Source organism: Bos grunniens, chromosome 13, assembly GCF_055505025.1.
Source record: "Bos grunniens cultivar Pamir isolate PY7600 chromosome 13, Bosgru_T2T1.0, whole genome shotgun sequence".
NCBI classification, from domain to species: Eukaryota; Metazoa; Chordata; class Mammalia; order Artiodactyla; family Bovidae; genus Bos; species Bos grunniens.
The window spans coordinates 72563136-72585685 of record NC_141177.1 but is presented as its reverse complement, the minus strand read 5'-3'; the positions used below and the strand labels follow the sequence as shown (position 1 = coordinate 72585685).

At 39.6% G+C, this 22550-nt stretch overlaps 1 protein-coding gene across 1 annotated transcript in view; it reads left to right on the top strand.

Annotated features, from left to right (window-relative positions):
* LOC147361219 (ankyrin repeat domain-containing protein 26-like) overlaps positions 1 to 22550 on the top strand; it is a 57582-nt gene that overhangs the window by 17454 nt on the left and 17578 nt on the right. Inside the window, 11 exon segments of the mRNA XM_086335203.1 lie at positions 851 to 947; positions 3802 to 3830; positions 3925 to 3997; positions 10338 to 10586; positions 14207 to 14289; positions 17487 to 17635; positions 17912 to 17971; positions 19093 to 19254; positions 21143 to 21176; positions 21453 to 21490; positions 21492 to 21577. Coding sequence (XP_086191329.1) covers positions 851 to 947; positions 3802 to 3830; positions 3925 to 3997; positions 10338 to 10586; positions 14207 to 14289; positions 17487 to 17635; positions 17912 to 17971; positions 19093 to 19254; positions 21143 to 21176; positions 21453 to 21490; positions 21492 to 21577 — 1060 coding nt within the window.

The window sequence follows — 22550 nt, the reverse complement described above, 5'->3', positions numbered from 1 at the left end:
TGTTTTCTAAAGCATTCTATTAAGAGGATATTCCCAACTCTTCATCTCATTGAAGAATACATGTTTTGCCTAAAATAATAACCAGCTGTAGGAGCAGAGACTTTTAATAACTGTAAGATAAAACGTACAACCTCAGATTTATTTTTCTATTGTAGTTTTTAAAAAACCTACTCAAAGTCCTTGTGTCACATTCTGAAACTTCAGAATTCAGAGATTTTGTATTATTCTCCTTCAAATATTCATCTTATAGACCCTGTATCAGTATAAATGAGTGAAGTTCAGGAAACAGTTGTGCATCTCCTGGAGTGTGTAGCATAGGTCGTGAATGTAAGAGCCATTTTAATAGTTTTTGAATGTGAATTAGTGAAGAGACAAATGGAATTGTATATAATGTTACAGGTAATATAATATACATAATATATCTCTGTTAAATCTGAATTCTGAAAAGATGACTTACTTTTATATTCCCTTTTTCATATTTAGGATGTAGAAGTTGACTTGAGTTATGCTGAGGGATGAGGTCCTGCATAGCATGGAAATAAATAAGAAATATGTGATAAGAAAAAGATGACACTGTATTTTTCAGTGTCCTCCAAATTGTGAGCTGAGAATTTTAGATTAAAAGTTGTTGACCTTCTTTTTAGCCCCATCTTGTGTTCCATTAAATATTTCTTTTCAAGCCATACATTCTCCTCAGAATTCTGAAGCCAGTTCTGTTACTTAGCAGCTACGGGATCTTGGCAAAACCTGTCTTAACTGGGTTCAAAGTAGGCAGTTTTTAAAAGTCGGGTATTTTCTTCCAAAGGGATTAGGAAATCTTCATGCAACTCATTATTGACATTAATTTTAGCAGAGTATCTCTGAGAGGCTTCCAGAGAAGTCTGTGGATTGTTTGTCTGGAGCTGCTGGTCCAAGAGGAAAAAAGACGTTAAATGGACAAGTAGAAGGTGAGAACCGTGTTTTATAGAAAAGTCATCTGGCAAAACGTTGGATTAAAATGGGGTTGCTGATATGTTCTAATCGCCAAAGAAAATCACCGTCAGAGACATAGTGAGGAAAAAGATGAGAAGGGAAATTATGTATCTTATCAGGTTTCAGCCACAGATTACATTGAGAATCCAGTTTAAGGACCTCAGTTATTAGTTCCTAAACTTCCTTCACAGTGCAATGTTTAAGACTCTGTCCGTTTAAGACTCTCCAATGCAGGGGGTGCAGGTTCGATCCCTGGTAAGGGAACTAAGATTCCATGTGACACATGACCCCCCAAAAAGTATTAGTTCTGTTTCAAGATACTGTACATCCTAAGGAAGGTCAAGAAATAAGAGGCAAGAGGGAATGAAGGATGAGAGAGGCAGAGGGTACAGGGAGGAAATGAAGGAAAGGAAGCACAGGTCTGTGGGGGAAGGGGGCAATTAGTAATGAAGGTCTTTAGATAAAGGGAGAGTATTTGATATGGACGATGCATTAGAAGTGAGCTTCCAGTACCAAAACTTGTCAGAGAAGAACAGCAAAAATGTCCCCCTCTTCCTGTTTTCCTCATTGTTAGGAAGGCATTCAGGATTACGGTCCCTGGGCGTGCAGAGCTGTGTGTTATCCTCTGTGGAGGACACGGGCATAGGTGCTCAGCAGTAAATGTTTGCAAACTGGTGTCATAGAAATGTTGCTGCTTGATAGGATGGTGTCACATAGGCCAAAAAAGAGAACTAGAAAGAAGGAGCGAGCAGGGGGCGTGATAGGGAGATCAAGGAACCTGCAGCCTGATAGTCCAATGAAAGTTTTCAACTTGTAATGTAGTTTCACTTTGAGGGGGAGTGTTAGAGTGAGGAAGTTGAGGCTAAGATTTCAGGAGAATAAATTAAGTTGATGTCCCTGTTAGTTCAGTTGGTAAAGAATCCGCCTGCAATGCAGGAGACCCCGGTTTGATTCCTAGGTCAGGAAGATCCCCTGGAAAAGGGATAGGCTACCCACTCCAGTATTCTCTGGCTTCCCTTGTGGCTCAGCTGATAAAGAATCCGCCTGCAATGGAGGAGACCTGGGTTCAATCCCTGGGTTGGGAAGATCCCCTGGAAAAGGGAAAGGCTACCCACTCCAGTATTCTAGCCTAGAGAATTGGACATGACTGAGGGGCTTTCACTTTCACTTTTAATGTAGAAGCAGACTCCGTATAGACCAGAGTTTCTCAAATTTTAATTAGTCGCCTTTGGACCTTGTGTGAAGTGCACATGCTGAGCAGGAGGTCTGAGAATCTGTGTTTCTGACAAGCTCTCCGAGAAGCAAGGGTGTAGCCTTGCATTTAGAGAAATCTGGAAGAACGTTGGATAGTGCAGGACATAACAGGATCAAGGAAAACCATTATTATTTTTTTCTTTCTGAGTGTGTCTATAGCCAGAGGGAAGCAAAAAGTCGAAGTCGCAATTATAGTGTAAGATACCACTGCTAAGCAAAGAGGGAAAAAGAAGTGGTGGGGATGATCCATAGAAAGAATGTAAAGGGGGAAGAATTCAAGCCACAGATCCACAGATTACTACCCTTTGGATGGGAGAGAATCTAGTGAAAGGATGAAGGGAGGAAAGTGGGCCTTAGGGAGGTGAGTTTGGAGTTGAAGAGGAAACTTGAGAGAACTCCTTCTAAATGGCTTCAGAGTATTTACCCTGAAAAGAGATAAGATCATTGTTGCTCCAGAGAATACTGGAGGTGGCAGGGGCTGCTAGAAGTGGGGGAAACCACAGCCCCTCTAAGTAACTCTCAGGCATCAAAGACATGTGTAGTATTGGTATTTGTTATTCAAATTAGATTAATTTGAATATGGAGACACTGACTTTTTTCTTTTTTAAGATAGCTGATTTTTTGAAAGTTGTTTTACAGAAATCCTTTGAAACATTAACTTGCTGTATCAAACCAAACTAAGTTTTGAAACAAAACAGGTTAATAGGGTTCATTCCCTAAATGCTAGAAATATTTTCAATAAATACTACACTGATTTTAAAACATGCAATATCTAATAATTCTGTGGCAATTAAATGCAGTATTTCCTTTTTGATCATTGTATTTCAATATTGAGAATTTAGTACACATTATTTCCTAGATGTGTCTTAAATACCTTCTTCCTTGAGTGGATCGAGAAACTTTAAGATGGCCCAACTAGAGGAGCCAAGACATGTAGACATACCAGTAGCCCACATGGATATGGGAAAAGAATGAATATTTTTATGAGCCATTTTTCTGCAAGTGTATATCCAGGCTAATCAGTTCACTACTCTTTTTCCGATGAGAAATGAGCTATACATTCTGGTGAACTGTCATCCCACTGTGCACTTCTTAAATGACTGGGCAGATTGAAGAACATGATAAATACTTGTAGTATAATGGTGGAAATGATAGCTGCTATATTGCATTCAAGATGTACTGGTGCATTTTGCCATCAGCTTTCATGTTTATCTTCTTGGGGTCATGCTTTGCTCCTCTGATTAAGATCACTTTTCTCCTCATCAGTTGACAGGTTCACATTGATCTGTGTGCACTTTAATATTTTATAAAGTCATTGAAAACGTAATGTTACTTTTGAAATCTTAACTATGTTTTGTTAAACCTGTATTTCTATTTTTTCTTCACTATCCATTGTGGATTCCTATGTCTGTTTTGCTGGTGTCCTAATGTACCCCTAAAATCAAGACACTAAATCCGAATGTATTCACTGCCAAGGCTGAGTGCCAGGATTCTGCTGAGTCCTAACTCTGCCTGGATGTACAGCTGGCTTTCATGTTTACATGAAATTACCTCTGTGTCCCTTTTGCCTTTTAGATTCTCCTGGGAAATATCCTAATGTGAAGGTAAAAACATTTATGTTTTTATCTTGAATTATGAACTGTGGATTGTATCATATGTACGTTATTTACTAATGAACTTGTTTCCAAACCCATTCAGCCTGCAGTCTTAGTGAAAGACTCTGTTCCTAGTAAAACAGTCGGAATGAAGGATTTACAAACATCCAGTTCAGGTAAATTTTGCAATACACACTTAACTCTGGAAAGAAAGGGAAAGGGAAGTCGCTCAGTCGTGTCCGACTCTTAGCGACCCCATGGACTGCAGCCCACCAGGCTCCTCCATCCATGGGATTTGCCAGGCAAGAGTACTGGAGTGGGGTGCCATTGCCTTCTTCATAACTCTGGAAAGAGGGACACTGAAATATTTGAAATGCTAAGTCTTCATAGTCCTAACTTCTTTTGGCAAATGTAATTGAAGAATTTGACATACATAATCCAAATGTTATTGTTGGTATCCGTGTTTTGAAAAAAAAGGTAGGTACAAGCATAAAAACAAGAAATTTTTAAAATGTAAGCTTGAACTCAATATGTTTCCGTGTATGTTTCGATACCCTGAAGTTCTCTGTTTGGAACCTCTGTGCTTCTCAGGAATTCTCAGAGATTAATTATTAGATCTAAGATTTTTCCAGTGCCCAAAAATGCTTACTTGATCTCTGACCTTTACCTAGAGTAAAGCTTCACTTGCTAAATTGTCAGTTGTATTTCGGTTTATAATTATTTCATTTTAGTGTTGTTACACAGATGAATGTAGCCCTATCAGATGTTTTGGTTAGCAGATGGTGTGTGTGTGTGTGTGTGTGTGTGTGTGTTTGTGAGTTTATGGTGTCTTTGATTATTAAAAGTAGGGGAAGTAATCATACTTCAATGACTATTTGATGACATAATATTTTAAAACAGTGATTCTGAAAGTTTTTGGCTTTAGGATCCTATTATACTTTTAATACTTAAAAATTATTGAGAATTCCAAGGAGCTTTTGTTTTTGTCTATTGATGTTCACTATATTGGAGTTCAGTTCAGTCGCTCAGTCATGTCCGACTCTTTGCGACTCTGTGGACTGCAGTACACCAGGCTTCCCCGTCCATCACCAACACCTGGAGCTTACATAAACTCATATCCGTCGAGTTGGTGATGCCATCCAACCATCTCATCCTCTGTCTTCCCCTTCTCCTCCATCCTTCAATCTTTACCAGCATCAGGGTCTTTTCAAATGAGTTGGTTCTTAACACCAGATGGCCAAAGTATTGGAGTTTCAGCTTTAGCATCAGCCTTTCCAATGAATATTCAGGACTAATTTCCTTTAGAATTGACTGGTTTGATCTTGCAGTCCAAGGGACTCTCAAGAGTCTTCTCCAACACCGTAGTTCAAAAGCATCAATTCTTTGGTGCTCAGCTTTCTTTATAGTCCAACTCTCACATCCATACATGACTACTGGAAAAACCAGAGCTTTAACTAGATGGACCGATATTGGCCAAAAAATGTCTCTGCTTTTTAATATGCTGTCTAGGTTGGTGTTAACTTTTCTTCCAAGGAGCAAGCATCTTTTAATTTCATGGCTGCAGTCACCATTTGCAGTGATTTTGGAGCCCAAGAAAATAAAGTCTGTCACTGTCTCCATTGTTTCCCCATCTTTTTGCCATGAAGTGATGGGATCAGATGCCATGATCTTAGTTTTCTGAATGTTGTGTTTGAAGCCAACTTTTTCACTCTCCTCTTTCACTTTCATCAAGAGGCCCTTTAGTTCTTCTTCACTTTCTACCATAAGGGTGGTGTCATCTGCATATCTGAGGTGATTGATATTTCTCCTGGCAATCTTAATTCCAGCCTGTGCTTCATCCAGCCCAGCATTTCTCATGATTTACTCTGCATACAAGTTAAATAAGCAGGGAGACAATGTACAGCCTTGACGTACTCCTTTCCCTATTTGGAATCAGTCTGCTGTTCCATGTGCAGTTCTAATTGTGGCTTCTTGACCTGTATACAGATGTCTCAGGAGGCAGGTCAGGCAGTCTGGTGTTTCCATCTCTTTAAGAATTTTCCAGTTGGTTGTGATCCACACAGTCAAAACCTTTGGCATAGTCAATAAAGCAGAAGAAGATGTTTTTCTGGAACTCTCTTGCTTTTTTGATGATCCAGTGCATGTTGGCAATTTGATCTCTGGTTCCTCTGCCTTTTCTAAATCCAGTGTGAACATTTGGAAGTTCACGGTTCACGTATTGCTGAAGCCTGGCCTGGAGAATTTTGAGCATTACTTTGCCTAGCGCGTGAGATGAGTGCAATTGTACAGTAGTTTGAACATTCTTTGGTATTGCCTTTCTTTGGGATTGGAATGACAACTGATCTTTTCCAGTCCTGTGGCCACTGCTGAGTTTTCCAAATTTTCACAGCATCATCTTTTAGGATTTGAAATAGCTCAACAGGAATTCCATCGCCTCCACTAGCTTTTTTTGTAGTGATGCTTCCTAAGGCCCATTTGACTTCGCATTCCATTATATCTTGCTCTAGGAGAGTGATCACACCATGGTGCTTATCTGGGTCATGAAGATCTTTTTTTGTACAGTTCTTCTGTGTATTCTTGCCACCTCTTCTTAATATCGTCTGCTTCTGTTAGGTCCATACCATTTCTATCCTTTATTGTGCTCTTTCTTTGCATGAAATGGTTCCTTAGTATCTCTAATTTTTTTGAAGAGATTTCTAGTCTTTCCCATTCTATTGTTTTCCTCTATTTCTTTGCATTGATCACCGAGGAAGCCTTTCGTTTCTCTCCTGATATTCTTTGGAGCTCTGCATTCAAATGGGTATATCTTTCCTTTTCTCCTTTGCCTTTAGCTTATCTTCTTTTCTCAGCTATTTGTAATGACTCCTCAGGCAACCATTTTGCCTTTTTGCATTTCTTCTTGGGGATCATCTTAGTTACTGCCTCCTGTACAATGTCACGAACCTCCATCTATAGTTCTTCAGGCACTCTGTCTATCAGATCTAATCCCTTGGAGTCTATTTGTCACTTCTATTGTATAATCCTAAGGGATTTGATTTAGGTCATACCTGAATGGTCTAGTGGTTTTCTCTAGTTTCTTCAATTTAAGTCTGAATTTGGCAATAAGGAATTCATGATGTGAGCCACAATCAGCTCCTGTCTTCTTTTTGCTGACTATATAGAGCTTCTCCATCTTTGGCTGCAAAGAATGTAATCAATCTGATTTAGGTATTGACCATCTGGTGATGTCCATGTGTAGAGTCTTCTTTTGTGCTTGTTGGAAGAGGATCTTTGCTATGGCTAGTGGTTCCTCTTGGCAAAGCTCTGTTAGCCTTTGACCTGCTTCATTTTGTACTGCAAGGCCAAATTTGCCTGTTACTCCAGGTATCTCTTGACTTCCTACTTTTGAGTTCCAGTGCCCTACAATGAAAAGGACATCATTTTTAGGTGTTAGTTCTAGAAGGTTTTGTAGGTCTTCATAGAACTGTTCCACTTCAGCTTCTCCAGCATTAGTAGTCAGGGCATAGACTTGGATTACTGTGATATTGAATGGTTTGCCTTGGAAATGAACAGAGATCATCCTGTTGTTTTTGAGATTGTATCCAAGTACTGCATTTCAGACTCTTTTGTTGAGTGTGATGGCTACTCCATTTCTTTTGAGGGATTCTTGCCCACTGTAGTAGATATAATGGTCATCTGAGTTAAATTCACCCATTCTAGTCCATTTTATTCACTGATTCCTAAAATGTTGATGTTCACTCTTGCCATCTCCTGTTTGACCATTTCCCATTTGCCTTGATTCATGGACCTCTTTCCAGGTTCCTATGCATTATTGCTCTTTACAGCATCAGACTTTACTTCCATCACCAGTCCCATCCACAACTGGGTATTGTTTTTGCTTTGGCTCCGTCTCTTCATTCTTTCTGGAGTTATTTCTCCACCGATCTCCAGTAGCATATTGGGCACCTACTGACCTGGGGAGTTCATCTTTCAGTGTCCTGTCTTTGTGTCTTTTCATACTGTTCATGGGGCTCTCAAGGCAAGAATACTGAAGTGGCTTGCCATTCCCTTCTCCAGTGGACCACATTTTGTCAGAACGCTCCACCATGACCCGTCCATCTTGAGTGGCCATACATGGGTTGGCTCATGGTTTCATTGAGTTAGACAAGGCTGTGGTCCATGTGATCAGTTTGGTTAGTTTTCTGTGATTATGGTTTTCATTCTATCTGCCCTCTGATAGAGAAGGATAAGAGGCTTATGGATGCTCCCAGATGGGAAAGACTGACTGAGGGTCTTGTTCTGATGGGCGGGGCCATGCTCAGTAAATCTTTCACCCAATTTTCTGTTGGTGGGCGGGGCTGTGTTCCCTCCCTGTTTTTTGACCTAGAGGCCAACCTATGGTGGAGATAGTGAAGATAATGGTGACCTCCTTCAAAAGGCCCCATGCTTGCACTGTTGCTCTCAGTGTCCCCGTGAACACTGCAGCAGGCCACTGCCGACCCACGCCTCCACCAGACACTCCTGGAAGATAAAACTAAAACACATAAAGCACGACACACACAATCCTAATGGCTGATTCCATTAGTCATTAGAGTTTTGCTATCACATATGCTGTCTTTGAAGAACTCCACTGTGCACTCAGAACAGAATGAGAATGGAAGTGACGTTTAGTGTTATTGTGAAAATAGTTTTGACCTCTTAGACCCCCTGACCCAGTGGGTCTCTGGACTTCAGGATTCTCAGGGTACGCTTGGGAACCGTCATTTGAAACCATTGACATGGTTGGATGTGAAATGATAAAGGGGCCCTTGTGCTGACACAGGATTTAAAGTTTCACTTTTACACTTCTTGCTTGTTTCTTTGACTTCTCTTAAGAAATTAAGACCCGACAGTTCCTTTTTTTTAAAGCAAATATTTCTGTGTTGCAATCATTTTTGCCCCATGGTGCTCTGTGCTCTTTGGATCCAGTGTGGTCCTAGACTCATCCTATTTTCACGTGGAGACAATTAGTGACCCACAAAGCTATCATTTCCTATATAAGTTTATGATGTTTATTCAAGGCTTAAAAAATCAGTTCTGAAGATACTGATAATTTGAGGAAGACCGTCTCGTTGTAATTAAAGCAGTTGGTGGTGGTGTTCAGTCGCTAATCATGTCCAGCTCTTTGTGACCCCATTGACTGCAGCACACTAGGCCTACCTGTGCCTCACCATCTCCCAGAGTTTGCCCAAGTTCACGTCCATTGAATCAGCGATGCTATCCAACCATTTCATCCTCTGCTTCCCCCTTCTCCTCCTGCTGTCAATCTTTCCAGCATCAGGGTCTTTTCCAGTGAGTCAGGTCTTCACATCAGGTGCCCAAGGCATTGGAGCTTCAGTTTCATCATCGGTCCATCCAATGAGCATTCAGGGTTGATTTCTCTTAGAATTGACTGGTTTGATCTCTTTGCTGCCCAAGGAACTCTCAAGAGTCTTCGCCAGCACCACAATTTGAAAGAATCAGTTCTTCGGTGCTCAGCCTTCTTTATGGTCCAATTCTCACATCCGTACATGATACTAAAAAAAAACATGGCTTTGGCTGTATGGACCTTTGTCGACAAAGTGATGTCTTTGCATGTTGTCTAGGTTTGTACCATTAATTAAAGTAGTTCAGTTCAATTCAGTCGCTCAGTCATGTCTGACTCTTTGCGACCCCATGAATCGCAGCACGCCAGGCCTCCCTGTCCATCACCAACTCCCGGAGTTCACTCAGACTCACGTCCATGGAGTCAGTGATGCCATCCAGCCATCTCATCCTCTGTCGTCCCCTTCTCCTCCTGCCCCCAATCCCTCCCAGCAGCAGAGTCTTTTCCAATGAGTCATCTCTTCGCATGAGGTGGCTAAAGTACTGGAGTTTCAGCTTCAGCATCATTCCCTCCAAAGAAATCCCAGGACTGATTTCCTTTAGGATGGACTGGTTGGATCTCCTTACAGTCCAAGGGACTCTCAAGAGTCTTCTCCAACACCACAGTTCAAACGCATCAACTCTTCGGCACTCAGCTTTCTTCACAGTCCAACTCTCACATCCATACATGACCACTGTAAAAACCATGGCCTTGACTAGACGGACCTTGTTGGCAAAATAGTACCATTCATTAAAAGTGTTTTTAAAAACCATGGTCTCTAGAGCATACAGCATTGTAAGGCATAATTAAATGTAAAATAAATTAGATTTATATATTGTCAATAAAATATTTGTATGTTGAAAACAAATAATTATTAGTAAAGTTCTTATGGAATACAGACTATGTAATAGAAGTTGAGTGAATCAAAGTAAATAATACTAGAAAATTAAAAAACAGAAGAAATGAGATACACTAGTTAACGTCTTTTCATGACTGCGACACGTAAGATACAATAAGCTGGGAAGAACTAGTGAGTCTGAGGGGAGCGGGGGACTTGGAACTGATTCTCTGAAGAAAGACTTTTGTACAGTTAGTCAGAGTTGTATTCTTACTCACATTCTAATAAATGGAGACTTTGTTTTCACGTTTTTCAGATTTGGCTTCTACTGCTTTGAGCCTCAGTCTCGAGACTTGTCAGAGAGCTGGGCGTTTGAAAGTTGGTGATCAGTGTCCATCGATGTCACAGTCAACGACCAAAAATCAGTCAGCATCCACAGAATTGGGACAGATGACCGTAACAGATGAAGTAAAGAGGAATACTGCAGTGGTGTTTCTGGTAGGGAATTCCACGCTCCATGACCCGTGCCAGTCTCAGCTGCCAGAAAACAGAGAAAGCCAACAAGGTAATGCAGAAGCCCAGAGCACTCAGCCGTGCGCCACCTGGGCACGGCCTTACCATCATGCTGACGCTTCCAAATTAGAGGTTTTGTGGCAAAATCTACCTTGTGTTGACTCCTTTCACACAACCTGCAGCCAATACCAGTAAATACCTCTTAGCAAGATGTTGGCATTCTCCCTCTGACCATAGTAATACAATAAATAATAAAGAGAGTTAGGAGAATGAAAGTTCATTTTGGCTAATATTTAGCATACACCTGAGAGTGAGTAGCAGGATTATATTTAGAACTCTGGGACTAGTTGGGAGACCTAAGTAGACAGAGATTGCTTTCTCAAAACGTGACTTTGTAGCAATGTTTTTATATAGCTCTAAATTCGTAAGGATTCGTTATCATTATATTCAGTATAATTGCAAAAGCAGCTCTGAAACCAAATATTAAAATATTTCTTGTGTTTTCTATGACTTCATATATTTTAGAATTGGCTTTCCCGGTGGTAATGGGAGTCATGGGAAATTTGCTACATAGTACCTCCTTCTCAGCTCTGTCCACATAATATCAACTTGTTTTGTTATTTGTAATGAATTAAGAGTTCACAAGGGATATTGGTTTGAAGGAGTGCTGTATCATTTAAAAGCAGTATACAGAAAATCAATTCTGATTCTACTAGGATGCCCAATCTATTGAGTAACCATGTCTAATAATGTGTTGTCCATAAATACTAATTTAGTGCCTTTAATCAGTCATGTGGTCAAGGCTATAGTAAGAAATCATACACTGTTTCTTTTTACACTCCTGTAGTTATTTCGTTTCTATCCTCACCTTTGCATTTACAGAATATTCTCAGTTATCTCCTAGAATAGTGACTACAAGCTCTAAACTCAAAGTGTTTGTCCTTTTCTTTTTTTTTTTAATCTGTACAACTGAGTCATTTGCTCTTGTTTCTCTGTGAGCTTGGTAAGTCCAGGAAACACAGATTCAAATAAAACGGCTACACGAGTCCCTCCAACACTGGACGGTGTGAAATAGGAAAACTACAAAATAAATAGAAGCAGCTTCTGTCAGTTCATGTTGATTGTTTCTCTTCTCAGTCGATACCTTTTATAAAATATCAAGCAGAATCTCCTCCTTCAGAGTCCCAGGATTTGTACATCTATTGGTTTCTTAAAGATTGATTCTATACTAGACCCAGAAAGTTTTATATCCTAAATATTTCTGGAAACATCCCACAGTTCAGGTCTGCATCACCTTTTTCCCCCCACCGTTAATGCCTTCAGATTCATCTTCCTCGTTTTATTTGCGTGCTCTTCAGTTTCATCCCTCCCTCAGCATTTAGTCACCAATCTCAAAAGCACACGTGACCATGAAGCACTCTAAAGCACATTAATGTCTAGACCTCTGAAAGCACCATTGATGCTTTCATAACCTGACTTCTGCCTGACTCTCCATCTCTCTCTCTTTCTGTCCTTTGCCCTGGAATTCTGAACTGCTGTTGATGTCCCCCTCACCTGTTCCTGTTGTTGTACAGTCGCTCAGTCATGTCTGACTCTCTGTGACCCCATGGACTGCAGCACACCAGGCTTCCCTGTCCTTCACCATCTCCCGGAGCTTGCTCAAACTCGTGTTTATGGAGTCGGTGATGCCATCCAACCATCTCATCCTCTGTCATCCCCTTCTCCTCCTGACTTCAGTCTTTCCCAGCATCAGGGTCTTTTCCAGTGAGTCAGCTCTTCACATCAGGTGGCCAAAGTAGTGGAGCTTTAGTGTCAGCGTCAGTCCTTCCAATGAATATTCAGAACTGATTTCCTTTAGGATTGACTGGTTGGATCTCCTTGCAGTCCAAGGGACTCTCAAGGTCTTCTCCAACACCACAATTGAAAAACATCAGTTCTTTGGCATTCAGTCTTCTTTATGGTCCAACTCTCACATTCATACATGACTACTGGAAAAACCGCAGCTTTGACTAGACAGACCTTTGTCAGCAAAGTAATGTGTCTGCTTTTTAATATGTTGTCAATGTTTGTCATATCTTTTCTTCCAAGGAGAAAGTGTCTTTTAATTTTATGGCTGCAGTCACCATCTGCATTGATTTACGAGCCCCCAAAAATAAAGTCTGTCACCATTCCCATTGTTTCCCCATCTCTTTGCCATGAAGTGGTGGGGCCAGATGCCATGATCTCCGGTAGTCCCTGTCCCTGTACTTTGACAATATCTACCCTGTCGTGCGTGTGCTTCTGTCCCCGTCTTGCTGCACCCTTAAGTGCTCTCCCTTTCCTGCCCTCTGTTCCCTTGAAGTCTCTGCTCAGACATTATCTCCAGAAGAGCCATCCCTGACACCTTTTATCTACATTTTTCTTTAAACTGTGGTATCTAGTACTGAGCAGAAACCTGAGAAATAATTATTGAATAAAAGAAATAAAGACTATTTATACCAAGGTGATTTTTAAAATTTTATTTCTTTTTTTTTAATTTTATTTTTTAACTTTAAAATATTGCATTGGTTTTGCCATATATCAACATGAATCCGCCACAGGTATACACGTGTTCCCCATCCTGACCCCTCTTCCCTCCTCCCTCCCCGTACCGTCCTTCTGGGTCGTCCCAGTTTACCAGCCCCAAGCATCCAGCATCGTGCATCGAACCTGGACTGGCGACTCATTTCATATATGATATTATACATGTTTCAATGCCATTCTCCCAAATCATCCCACCCTCTCCCTCTTTATTGGAGGATAATTGCTTTACAGAATTTTGTTGTTTTCTGTCGAACATCATCATGAATCAGCCATAGGTATACATATATCCCCTCCCTTTTGAACCTCCCTCCCATCTCCCTCCCCATCCCAGCCCTCTAGATTGGTAAGAGCCCCTGTTTGAGTTTCCTGAGCCATACAGCAAATTCCCGTTGGCTGTATATACCAAGGTGATTTTTAAGAGCTTGTCGTCTGCAGTTTAGGAGCCAAGAGGATTGACATGTGAAGAAATAATTTACAGTTCAGATGTGTGTCTATCACTAGGAAAATCTAGAAAGATACACTAGAAAAATCTTTAAAGTACTAAGGTAGCTACAAGGAAAGAGATACCTTTTATCTGGTGAAAGATAGCTGTAATCAAAGACAATTTCACAAAGCAGGTTGAGTCTTAAAAGAGGAAAAGTAACTTGTCAAAAGAGTACAGGGAAGCATTTCAGATTAAGGAACTGACAAAAGCATAAAAAGTAAGAGGAATTTTGTAAACCATGAGTAATGTTGCAGTCAAAGCTTGGCATGTTTTTAAAAAGGTATTGTTATGAAGTAGAGAAGAGAATGTATTGTGACTTTATATGTCTGTCCTGTATTTTGAAATTTTGTTTGGTTTCTGATTGTTTTGTTCACTGATGTTTGGATGAATCTGTGACTGAATCTTTGAGCTGTATGTGTGCCTGTAACTTGGTGACATCTGGCATTTCCCAAAGGATTTGGTTAAAATGTTTAGATCATTGGAAGTATTTCTTAAAGAAGTAGATATTCAGTTGAAGATTAAGATTGACTTAATCTGTCATTTGATACAATGTTTTAGATCTACGTTTTAAATGAAGATTATGTCTTTTATCTAAACATTCTAAGTAATTTTAACTAAACATACAGATTTGTCAGCAGAACTAGACTTGGAAATGATATCAGAGGAAGCACAGGAAAAACCTGATGGAGATGAAAATAACCATTCACAGGTATGTAAAACTGTAAATTTCAATTTCTGGTTTAATACTGTATGAGAAAAGGTGTATCAAACAAGGCAAATTAGAATGGAAAGATAAGTTAAAACCCATCACAAATGAGTTAAAGCAGAAGTTCGGTGAAATACAAAATTACCATTTGTCCTGAGGAAGATTCACTACGTGATAACCCTAAAAAAGGAGTAAACAAAAAGGAAATATCTCCTAATATGACAAATAATATACTTGATTGTGAGGGAAAAGATGCATTTGGAGTCTCTATGTCTCTAGTATTCCCAGCATTTCCTGAACAAAAAGAACCCAGTCTTGAAAACTTTTTCCATTGTCTGTAAACTCTGGGTCCCTGGGATATGCTTGTCGGTCATCTTCAAAGCTTTGTTTCACTGAAAATAAAGTAGACGTTGAAAATGATCAACTAGACATTGAACACGTGTTTATCAAAATTGAGGAGAGTTTTTATAATGATACAGAAAATAAAAATGGAGCAGACCCAGTAGTTACATTTGAAGTGAAAGAAGAATAAGAGTTTGATATGCAAATGTCACAAAATATGAGGCAAAATCCTACTAATTGGAAATTAGACATCCGACAGACACATCAGTCAAGTCTGTGGCTTGTCCACTCCGGGAAGATGAAACACATTATTCAAATAAAAAGTCACAGTACTCCTGCTGTTGTTACAAATACTGATCAGAAAAGCAAACCAATACAGGACTGGTTCCAGAAGCCACTGCATGCGGATAATTGTAGTGCTTGTAAGGATAAAAGCATGGAACTCGACTTAGAAAATGGGAATTCTTCACCGAAAAGTCACAGAGCATCCAAAGTGTATGTAAATGAAGAATTCCAGAAGGATATGCAGAGATTTAAGAATGAAATAGACATGTTACAAGTAGAGTTGCTGGCTTTGGAAAAAGAAAATTCAACTTTCAAAAGAGGTAGAGGTTCCTTTGCTCTTGCTTTGGTTTTTCTCTTTCTCAATGATCTGGTCTGTTTGATTTTCCACTTATGAATAAAGTGGGGTCATCTAAATAGGTAATTGTGTAGAAATAGATTGTCTGCCATCACAATAATAGGAATGCAGGAAACAATTTTCATGGCTTTTGTCCTTCAATCAATCTAATATCTAATTCTGTCTCTGTCAGTCTTTCATGTGGACTGGGAAACTCATTTAGCTATGTACCACATGATCTTCTGAGCCTGAATAAGCACCAGGGAAATTGCTTAAGAAGTATAATCAGCTAGGGTTTTGCAGTTTTGTTTTTTTTTTTCTTTAACTCTGTCAGATTAAATATGTTGTATTTCCATAGAATGGGAAGAAAGCAGTGACTGAGAGAAGGGACATAAACAGGTGTTCCCTCTAATCTCTTCATTGTGGTTGAATGTGTGTGATCTTCTCTGCTTTCCACAGTCACTGGGCTCTTAGATTCCCAGCATGGCTGCTTCAGGATCTTTTCAATAACAAATACATGTGCTCCCACATAGGCTTTAATCACCACTCTCAGATGTTTATTTTGGGACAGACCTTTCCATTAAGTTTTTTACTAAAATGTAGTAAGTTTTGACATGTGTGATTTTGTCACATAGGGTGTGTGTGTGTGTGTGTGTGTGTGTGTGTGAAAGTTGCTCAGTCGTGTCTGACTCTTGGCGAGCCCTTGGACTGTAGCCTGCCAGGCTCCTCTGTCCTTGGTATACCAGAGTGGGTAGCTGTTCCCTTCTCCAGGGGATCTTTCCAACCCACATCTCCCGCATTGAAGGTGGATTCTTTCATATTTGAGCCACCAGGGAAGACGATAGGTAGTATAAAACCACAGCAAAAAAGAAAAAATATTGTCTTTATCTCCAAAGGAGAAAACTGAGTTTTGAGACGCTGAGAGATTTTTCTTTCTTCAGTAATAGGTTTTTAAAATTGTTTGTTTGCTCTTTTGTGTAAGAGGTGCTTTAACTGAATTTGAACAATAGACAAGGGGAAAAAAAATAAAAACCTCTATGTGTTTTCGGGTAAAAAAAAAAAAAAGGAGATGAACCCTATCCCCAACTGCTGCTGCATCACTTCAGTCGTGTCCGACTCTGTGTGACCCCATAGACGGCAGCCCACCAGGCTCTGCCGTCCCTGGGATTCTCCAGGCAAGAACACTGGAGTGGGTTGCCATTTCCTTCTCCAAAGCACAAAAGTGAAAAGTGAAAGTGAAGTCGCTCGGTCGTGTCTGACTCTTTGCGACCCCATGGACTGCAGCCTACCAGGCTCCTCCGCCCATGTGATTTTCCAGGCAAGAGTGCTGGAGTGGGTTGCCATTGCCTTCTCCATATCCCCAACTAAGGCATTTAAAAATACTCTACCAAAGTCACACTTTTAACTTATCTGATTGATCTGATGAATTCATTTGGTAATTTATCACATTCAAGGTTACAGAATTGTATCGTTTCTTTTGGTGCCATAAAATGCTAGGGAAAGCCACTTTAGGGGCTTCAAACAAAACCTTGAACTTTTTTGAATTTTATTGCTGTTTTTGGTAAATAGTGGGGCAACAGTATGCAATTATTTCTATACCCTCTAGCTGTAAGGTTTGACAGTTATTGCATGTGGAATTGGGAAGCATTACTTACATTCCAGAATTCCACACTAACAACTCCTCTGTTTCGTTCTGCTCCTTGTGTTTTGGTAAACTTAGGTAAACTTTTTCTCATATATTTTAGTGAACACCATCACTTTTTTGCTATCTCCGGGATCCAGGTGAAAAAAAGAATTGTAAAAGGCAGAGGGAAAAGAATAGCTTTAGTGCAGAAAGAAGAATGTTTCCTTTCTGTCTCTGAGGCACTAAGGTGTCACATCCTCTACATCTGGCTGTTTAATGGAAAATCCAGGTGGTAAAGACTGAAGAGGACAGATTTTGTGTCTTTGTCTTTTTATTTCTCTGTCTCTGCCAGTCAGATGGGGAAGACTGAATGTGAATAATTGCATCTTATGAAGAAAGCCATTTTTGAAATTTGGGGAATTTTGTTTCTTTTCCTCAAACAGAAAGGAGCAGATTTTACAAAAATTTCAGTGACTTGTAAGTGGTAAAATAAGCACAAAAATGTTTTTATCACTTAAATTCAGGGCAAACGCTGAAGCAAATAATAAAATTGAAAACAAAGATCTTTATAATAAAGAAGTAGCAATTATTCTTAGTGTCAAACTTTCACTAAAGGTTCAAGAAAAGAAGCACAAAAGTAGTGAAGTGGAAGTATCAGACAACGAATGTGATGCTGCTGCTGAGAGTGGATTGATTCAGCAGAGAAAGAGTGGAAGAAACAGCAGCCAGGAGTTTCCTGCTGCGGAGAATGAAGATTTTGATAGGTAATCCTGTATCAATATTTCACATCAGATCATTTGTTATTTTCCTATAAAATAATTTCTAACTTGAACTAATGTTTGTGATTTACACATTTTATATTTTACTAGGGATATAGTTATTTTGAATACTCTTGTCCTTTAGCCTCAATACTAGAGTTCCTTTGTTAACATACCACCGTGTTACAGTATTAGAGTATTCTGGAGTTGACAGCATACTTGCCTTAACCAGTGTGTTGTAAAGTTAAATTTATGTCACTAATGAGCATCCTTTCATTTCAGTCTGAGGACTTCCTTCAGCGTTTCTCATGAGGCGGGACTAGTGGTGACGAACTCCCTCAGGTTTGCTTTGTCTGGGAAAGTTTTTATTTCTCCTTCATTTCTGAAAGACACCTTTTCTGGATAGAATACTCTTGGTTGGCAGTTTTGTTCTCCTAGCACTTTGAGTATGTCCATGGATGGAGCCAGATTGCTGTTGGTGGCGGGAGAGCCGATGAGGCGCCTGTTTTTCAGCCATGATGCTCTTGTCACCCCATCATGTGGGTGGTTTAAAAGTAAACTCCCCCCACTCTGGCCAAATATTTCCTTGATTTCTTCTCTCATGGTACATGTACCTCATGTCATTTAAAATATTATCTAAATTAAGTGTGGCTTTTTTCTGTGAATTCTCTTTTTAGTTTATTTTTGGCTGCGCTGGGTCTTTGCTGCTGCAGTGCTTGGGCTTCTCAGTGTGGTGGCTTCTCTTGATGCTGAGCGTGGGCTCTAGGGTGCTGGCTTCAGTAGTCGTGCAGCACGGGTTTCGTTGCCCCGTGGCGTGTGGGATCTTCCCTGACAAGGAATTGAACCAGTGCCCCCTGTATTGGCAGGTGGACTCTGAAGCACTAGACCACCAGGAAAATCCCTAAAGTCACCATGATTATATTTAGAAGCAACACAAAAAATATAGTGTAAATCTAATTATGACTCCCACATCTAAGAGTCATGGTGTTTAGGCAGTGGACTCCAGGTTTTCAGTGTAGCCCTTGAGCTTCTTCCCAATGTCTTTCCAGATGCATCTCTCTACTTTCTTCCATGTATTTTGTACTTTTCCTTCCAGGTTCCTAGGAAACAACCTAGATGCCACGTGCTGATGTTTGTGCTCACATTCGAATCTCCAAGTAGAATGGTTTTCTCCCTTTTCTCTTTCTCATGACCTCCTGTCTTCACTTCTCCTATAAATCCTTCCTTATTACACTTATGACTTTCATATGTCAACTCTTACATATCATATTGTATCATAACTGTATATCTGTGTTTGAAGGAAGAATTTGTTTTCTTGCATATGTTTGGTACTTCATAACTGTTTTGAGAGTTAATCAATGACTTAAGATGGGCAAGAGTTGGAATTTTACAAGAATTGGTTTTTTATTCTTTATCAATTGAATTATTAGAAAACATTGGCTTTTTTGTGAATTTTTTAAAAGTAGCGACCCTGGTGTGCACAGGAAGGAAGTAAAGAAAAAGAACAACGCCAAACAGACACCAGAAGGCTGTGTCATTGCACCGATATTTGAAAAGCCCGATTCACTGACTGGTGGTCTGCTGCACATGAATGATGAAAACAAAGTGAATCAGGATGATGACAGGTACATTCTACAAATTCTTTGTTTGTAGGATAAGTAATATTAGCCCTGAGTACTTCTTCTGGAAATAGAGCAGCATAATACACTGCACAGGCCAAGACAAGGCATTCCTCAACTCTAGTGGACGAACTATAGTTGAAAGTTGCTGAAAGGTTAAGGTGAGGACCAGTGACTTTGGCTGGAAGTTGTTCCAGTGAAGAGTCCCCTTGGAAGCTGAACTGCAGTGAATACATGTAAACAGCTCCGTAGGGAATATTATTGGGACAGGCCATGAAGAACTGGATGGTAATTGAAGAGGAATGTGGAGTTCAAAGGTGTTTCTTGTTTTAGGTTAAGAAGGGAGTTTTTAGAGTGTGTATGCTGTTGGAAATGAGCCAGCGAAGGATGTGTTTATTTAATCTTGTTTGCATTTCCAATATTGGAAAGCTTATTGATTGCATGACATTATCTTTAAACTATTGCTGCTAAGTCACTTCAGTCGTGTCCGACTCTGTGCGACCCCATAGACGGCAGCCCACCAGGCCCCTCCGTCCATGGGATTTTCCAGGCAAGAGTACTGGAATGGGGTGCCATTGCCTTCTCCGTTTAAGCTATTACAATAAACTAATTGCACATAATACTTCTGCTCATATATAGTTTTATGGTAAAGGCTTGTTCATTGGTTCTGAAGTGTAATATTCCTATATAATTGAATATGCAGATGACTACTTAAGTTAATTCGATCACACGTAGATTTTCAAAAATTCCATAATTGTGAATTTACAAACACTTAGGCTATCCTGAATAGGATTTGATAATTCCTTGATGATTCTAGTTGATAGTAGCTTTGTGAGTAGCTATGATTTTGTAAGGTACTCTGAAACTTCACATCATATTAACTTCATAGTTGTTTATAGATTGCAGAGAAAAGGGGAAGATTTTGTTTATATAAAATAGAAAAAAATATTAACAATCTTTCACAGATGATTCCTTTTGGATGATAAAGATCTAAATGACAAAAACCATGCTTCCTGTATTAAGAGTGTCATTAACACATATTGTGTGCTCGATAAGTGGATGTCAGATGCATGAAGAAACAGCAGAATGGTTGAATGGATGCCTATTGATGAATTCCTTTACGAAAAACAAATCTTTATTGAAAGTAGATTTCCAGACTTGCCTACATCTGGTCTTTTTATTTTTTGAGAAATACATTTTAAGATTCAGAAATTATTATTTGTAGTTATAGCTAGACATGGAATAATGCTATGGAGTCATTCGCCATCATGTTACTTAAGAAGACTTTTCAATATTACTTTCTCAGCATATTTTGGAAGAGCAGTTTTGAAGCCAGATGTCCTGGGTTTGAATTCTGGGTCTGTGGTGATGTGCTGTGTGGGCTTGGGCGAGTTCCTCAGCCTTTCTGTGCTCCATTTCTTCTTATACCTATCTCCCAGAATGACTGTGAGGATGAAAATGCCTTTAAGACATGTCAAGTGCTTATAATAATGCATAGCAGTTGCCTAGGAAGTCCTCGCAAAGCTAATATCATGGTTATTCAAAATGGGTTTCTTTCTTAGAAGGACTTAAGGACTATCTCCCAGATAGGTTTTAGTGCCATAAAAATTAGTTCTTGTTGAAAATGACAGGTGCAAAAACCCTGGTATGCTGCTTTCTATCACATAACACAAGTAACGTTATGTTTTTCCTTTGCCTTGGATCTAAATTTAATGCTTTATTAATATTACTGATATATTTTCTTTGTCCTTTAATGCTCCTCTTACTGATTGTTGCATCCTTTTATAGAAAATTACTTACCGATGCAGAGTTTATCTAAAAAAGAAAAGTTTAGGTATTGTTTGTATTTTTGAGTATTTACTATTAGCCTGAAAAGAATCATTTGTTTTTTTAGGCCTGCGAGAAAAACACCATATGACAAGAAGAAGGTATAGTGAAAAAAAAAATGAACTTTAAAAAATATTATCCTAGTAGAAAGTACTTTGTCAAAGGAATAGTGGCAAGATAGAAAATCTTCCTTTGTTGTGGAGAACTTTACTTTGAACACATCATTTAGAAACTGATAAAGTTATCCTTTTGATAAAAATCTGTTCTTTTAAGAAGTGTCTGTTTTTGCTTTGATAAAGAGAGTTATCACCTCTGTACACTTAATATATTTTATACATATTTTAAGGACATAGTGAGACAATATTGTTTATGTATAGGTCAGAGAACAAATTAATTATGTGAACCACTTGGATGACTTCTGAGACTGTTTCTGAGGATGACGACGTGCGTTACTCTACAAATTCCATGTTGCAAGTAGAACCACTTGGCTTGGGGCATAAAGGTAGGACCGCAGTGTAAATATTAACAGAAAGCCTCTTTGTGTACAGAGTAGTGATATATGCGCATCTTATCCAGTACTGCTCTAGAGCCAGGGATGTGTTACAGTGCTGTGCATCTCAGAAGTAGGTTCTGTATTAAAAGAACATGAACGTGAGTGGATCCTCTGCGCCACAGGCCTGTGATCATTCTCACTCACTGTACCTTCTGTTGACTCTTCTTTCCTGTGCCTTCACCCAAGGTCATGTTAGCATCATTTTCCTCCTAGAATAACTGAAATAATCTCAGAACTTCTTTCCCTGCCACTCCACCTTGAGGAACCTTGGTCTGTAGAGCAACTTTAATTATTAACTATTTTTAAAAATTCAGATCTCATCATGTAACCCAAGTGTTGCTTCTCTTTGCTGCGTAGTTAAAGGCCACAACTGTCTAGTTTCATCTGGTTTTATTTTTATTTTTTATTTTTTTTTAGCTTGAGCTAAGAGAGGTTTTAAAAGATGCCCACTGACACTATCAAGTAGCCTCAGGGTAGAAATGACTCTCAGGCTGCCAAGGCTGTAGAAAATGTGCAGGACAGACCGAGATTACATACAGCTTGTGTTTAAGATTAAGAGGGTAGAAGAGTTAACTGCTAACCCAGCACTACGACTGTACTTGTTTGGGAAAAAAAAAAAAAAAACTGCTCTGTTTCAGCGATGGTTTCGTCTCTAGTTTCTCTCAGGCGGGTAGGGAGTCTGTTTCCTCGAGTTTCACCTGTTCTTGTTAATAGACCTTGTCTCGTAAGCTGCCATCTGCTAGGATAGCTGTGGGAGTCCTCCGGGGGTCTCTGAAGTGTGTTGTGTACACGTGTGTCTGAGAGCTCACAGAGCTCCCTTCCTTCCAGCGTGTGGTCCTTGTTTGCTCTCTGGTTGGATAAAAGTACTTGTGATGTCTCCTTTCCACATTCTCTGCCATCAAACCCAGTCAGGTCCAAAATC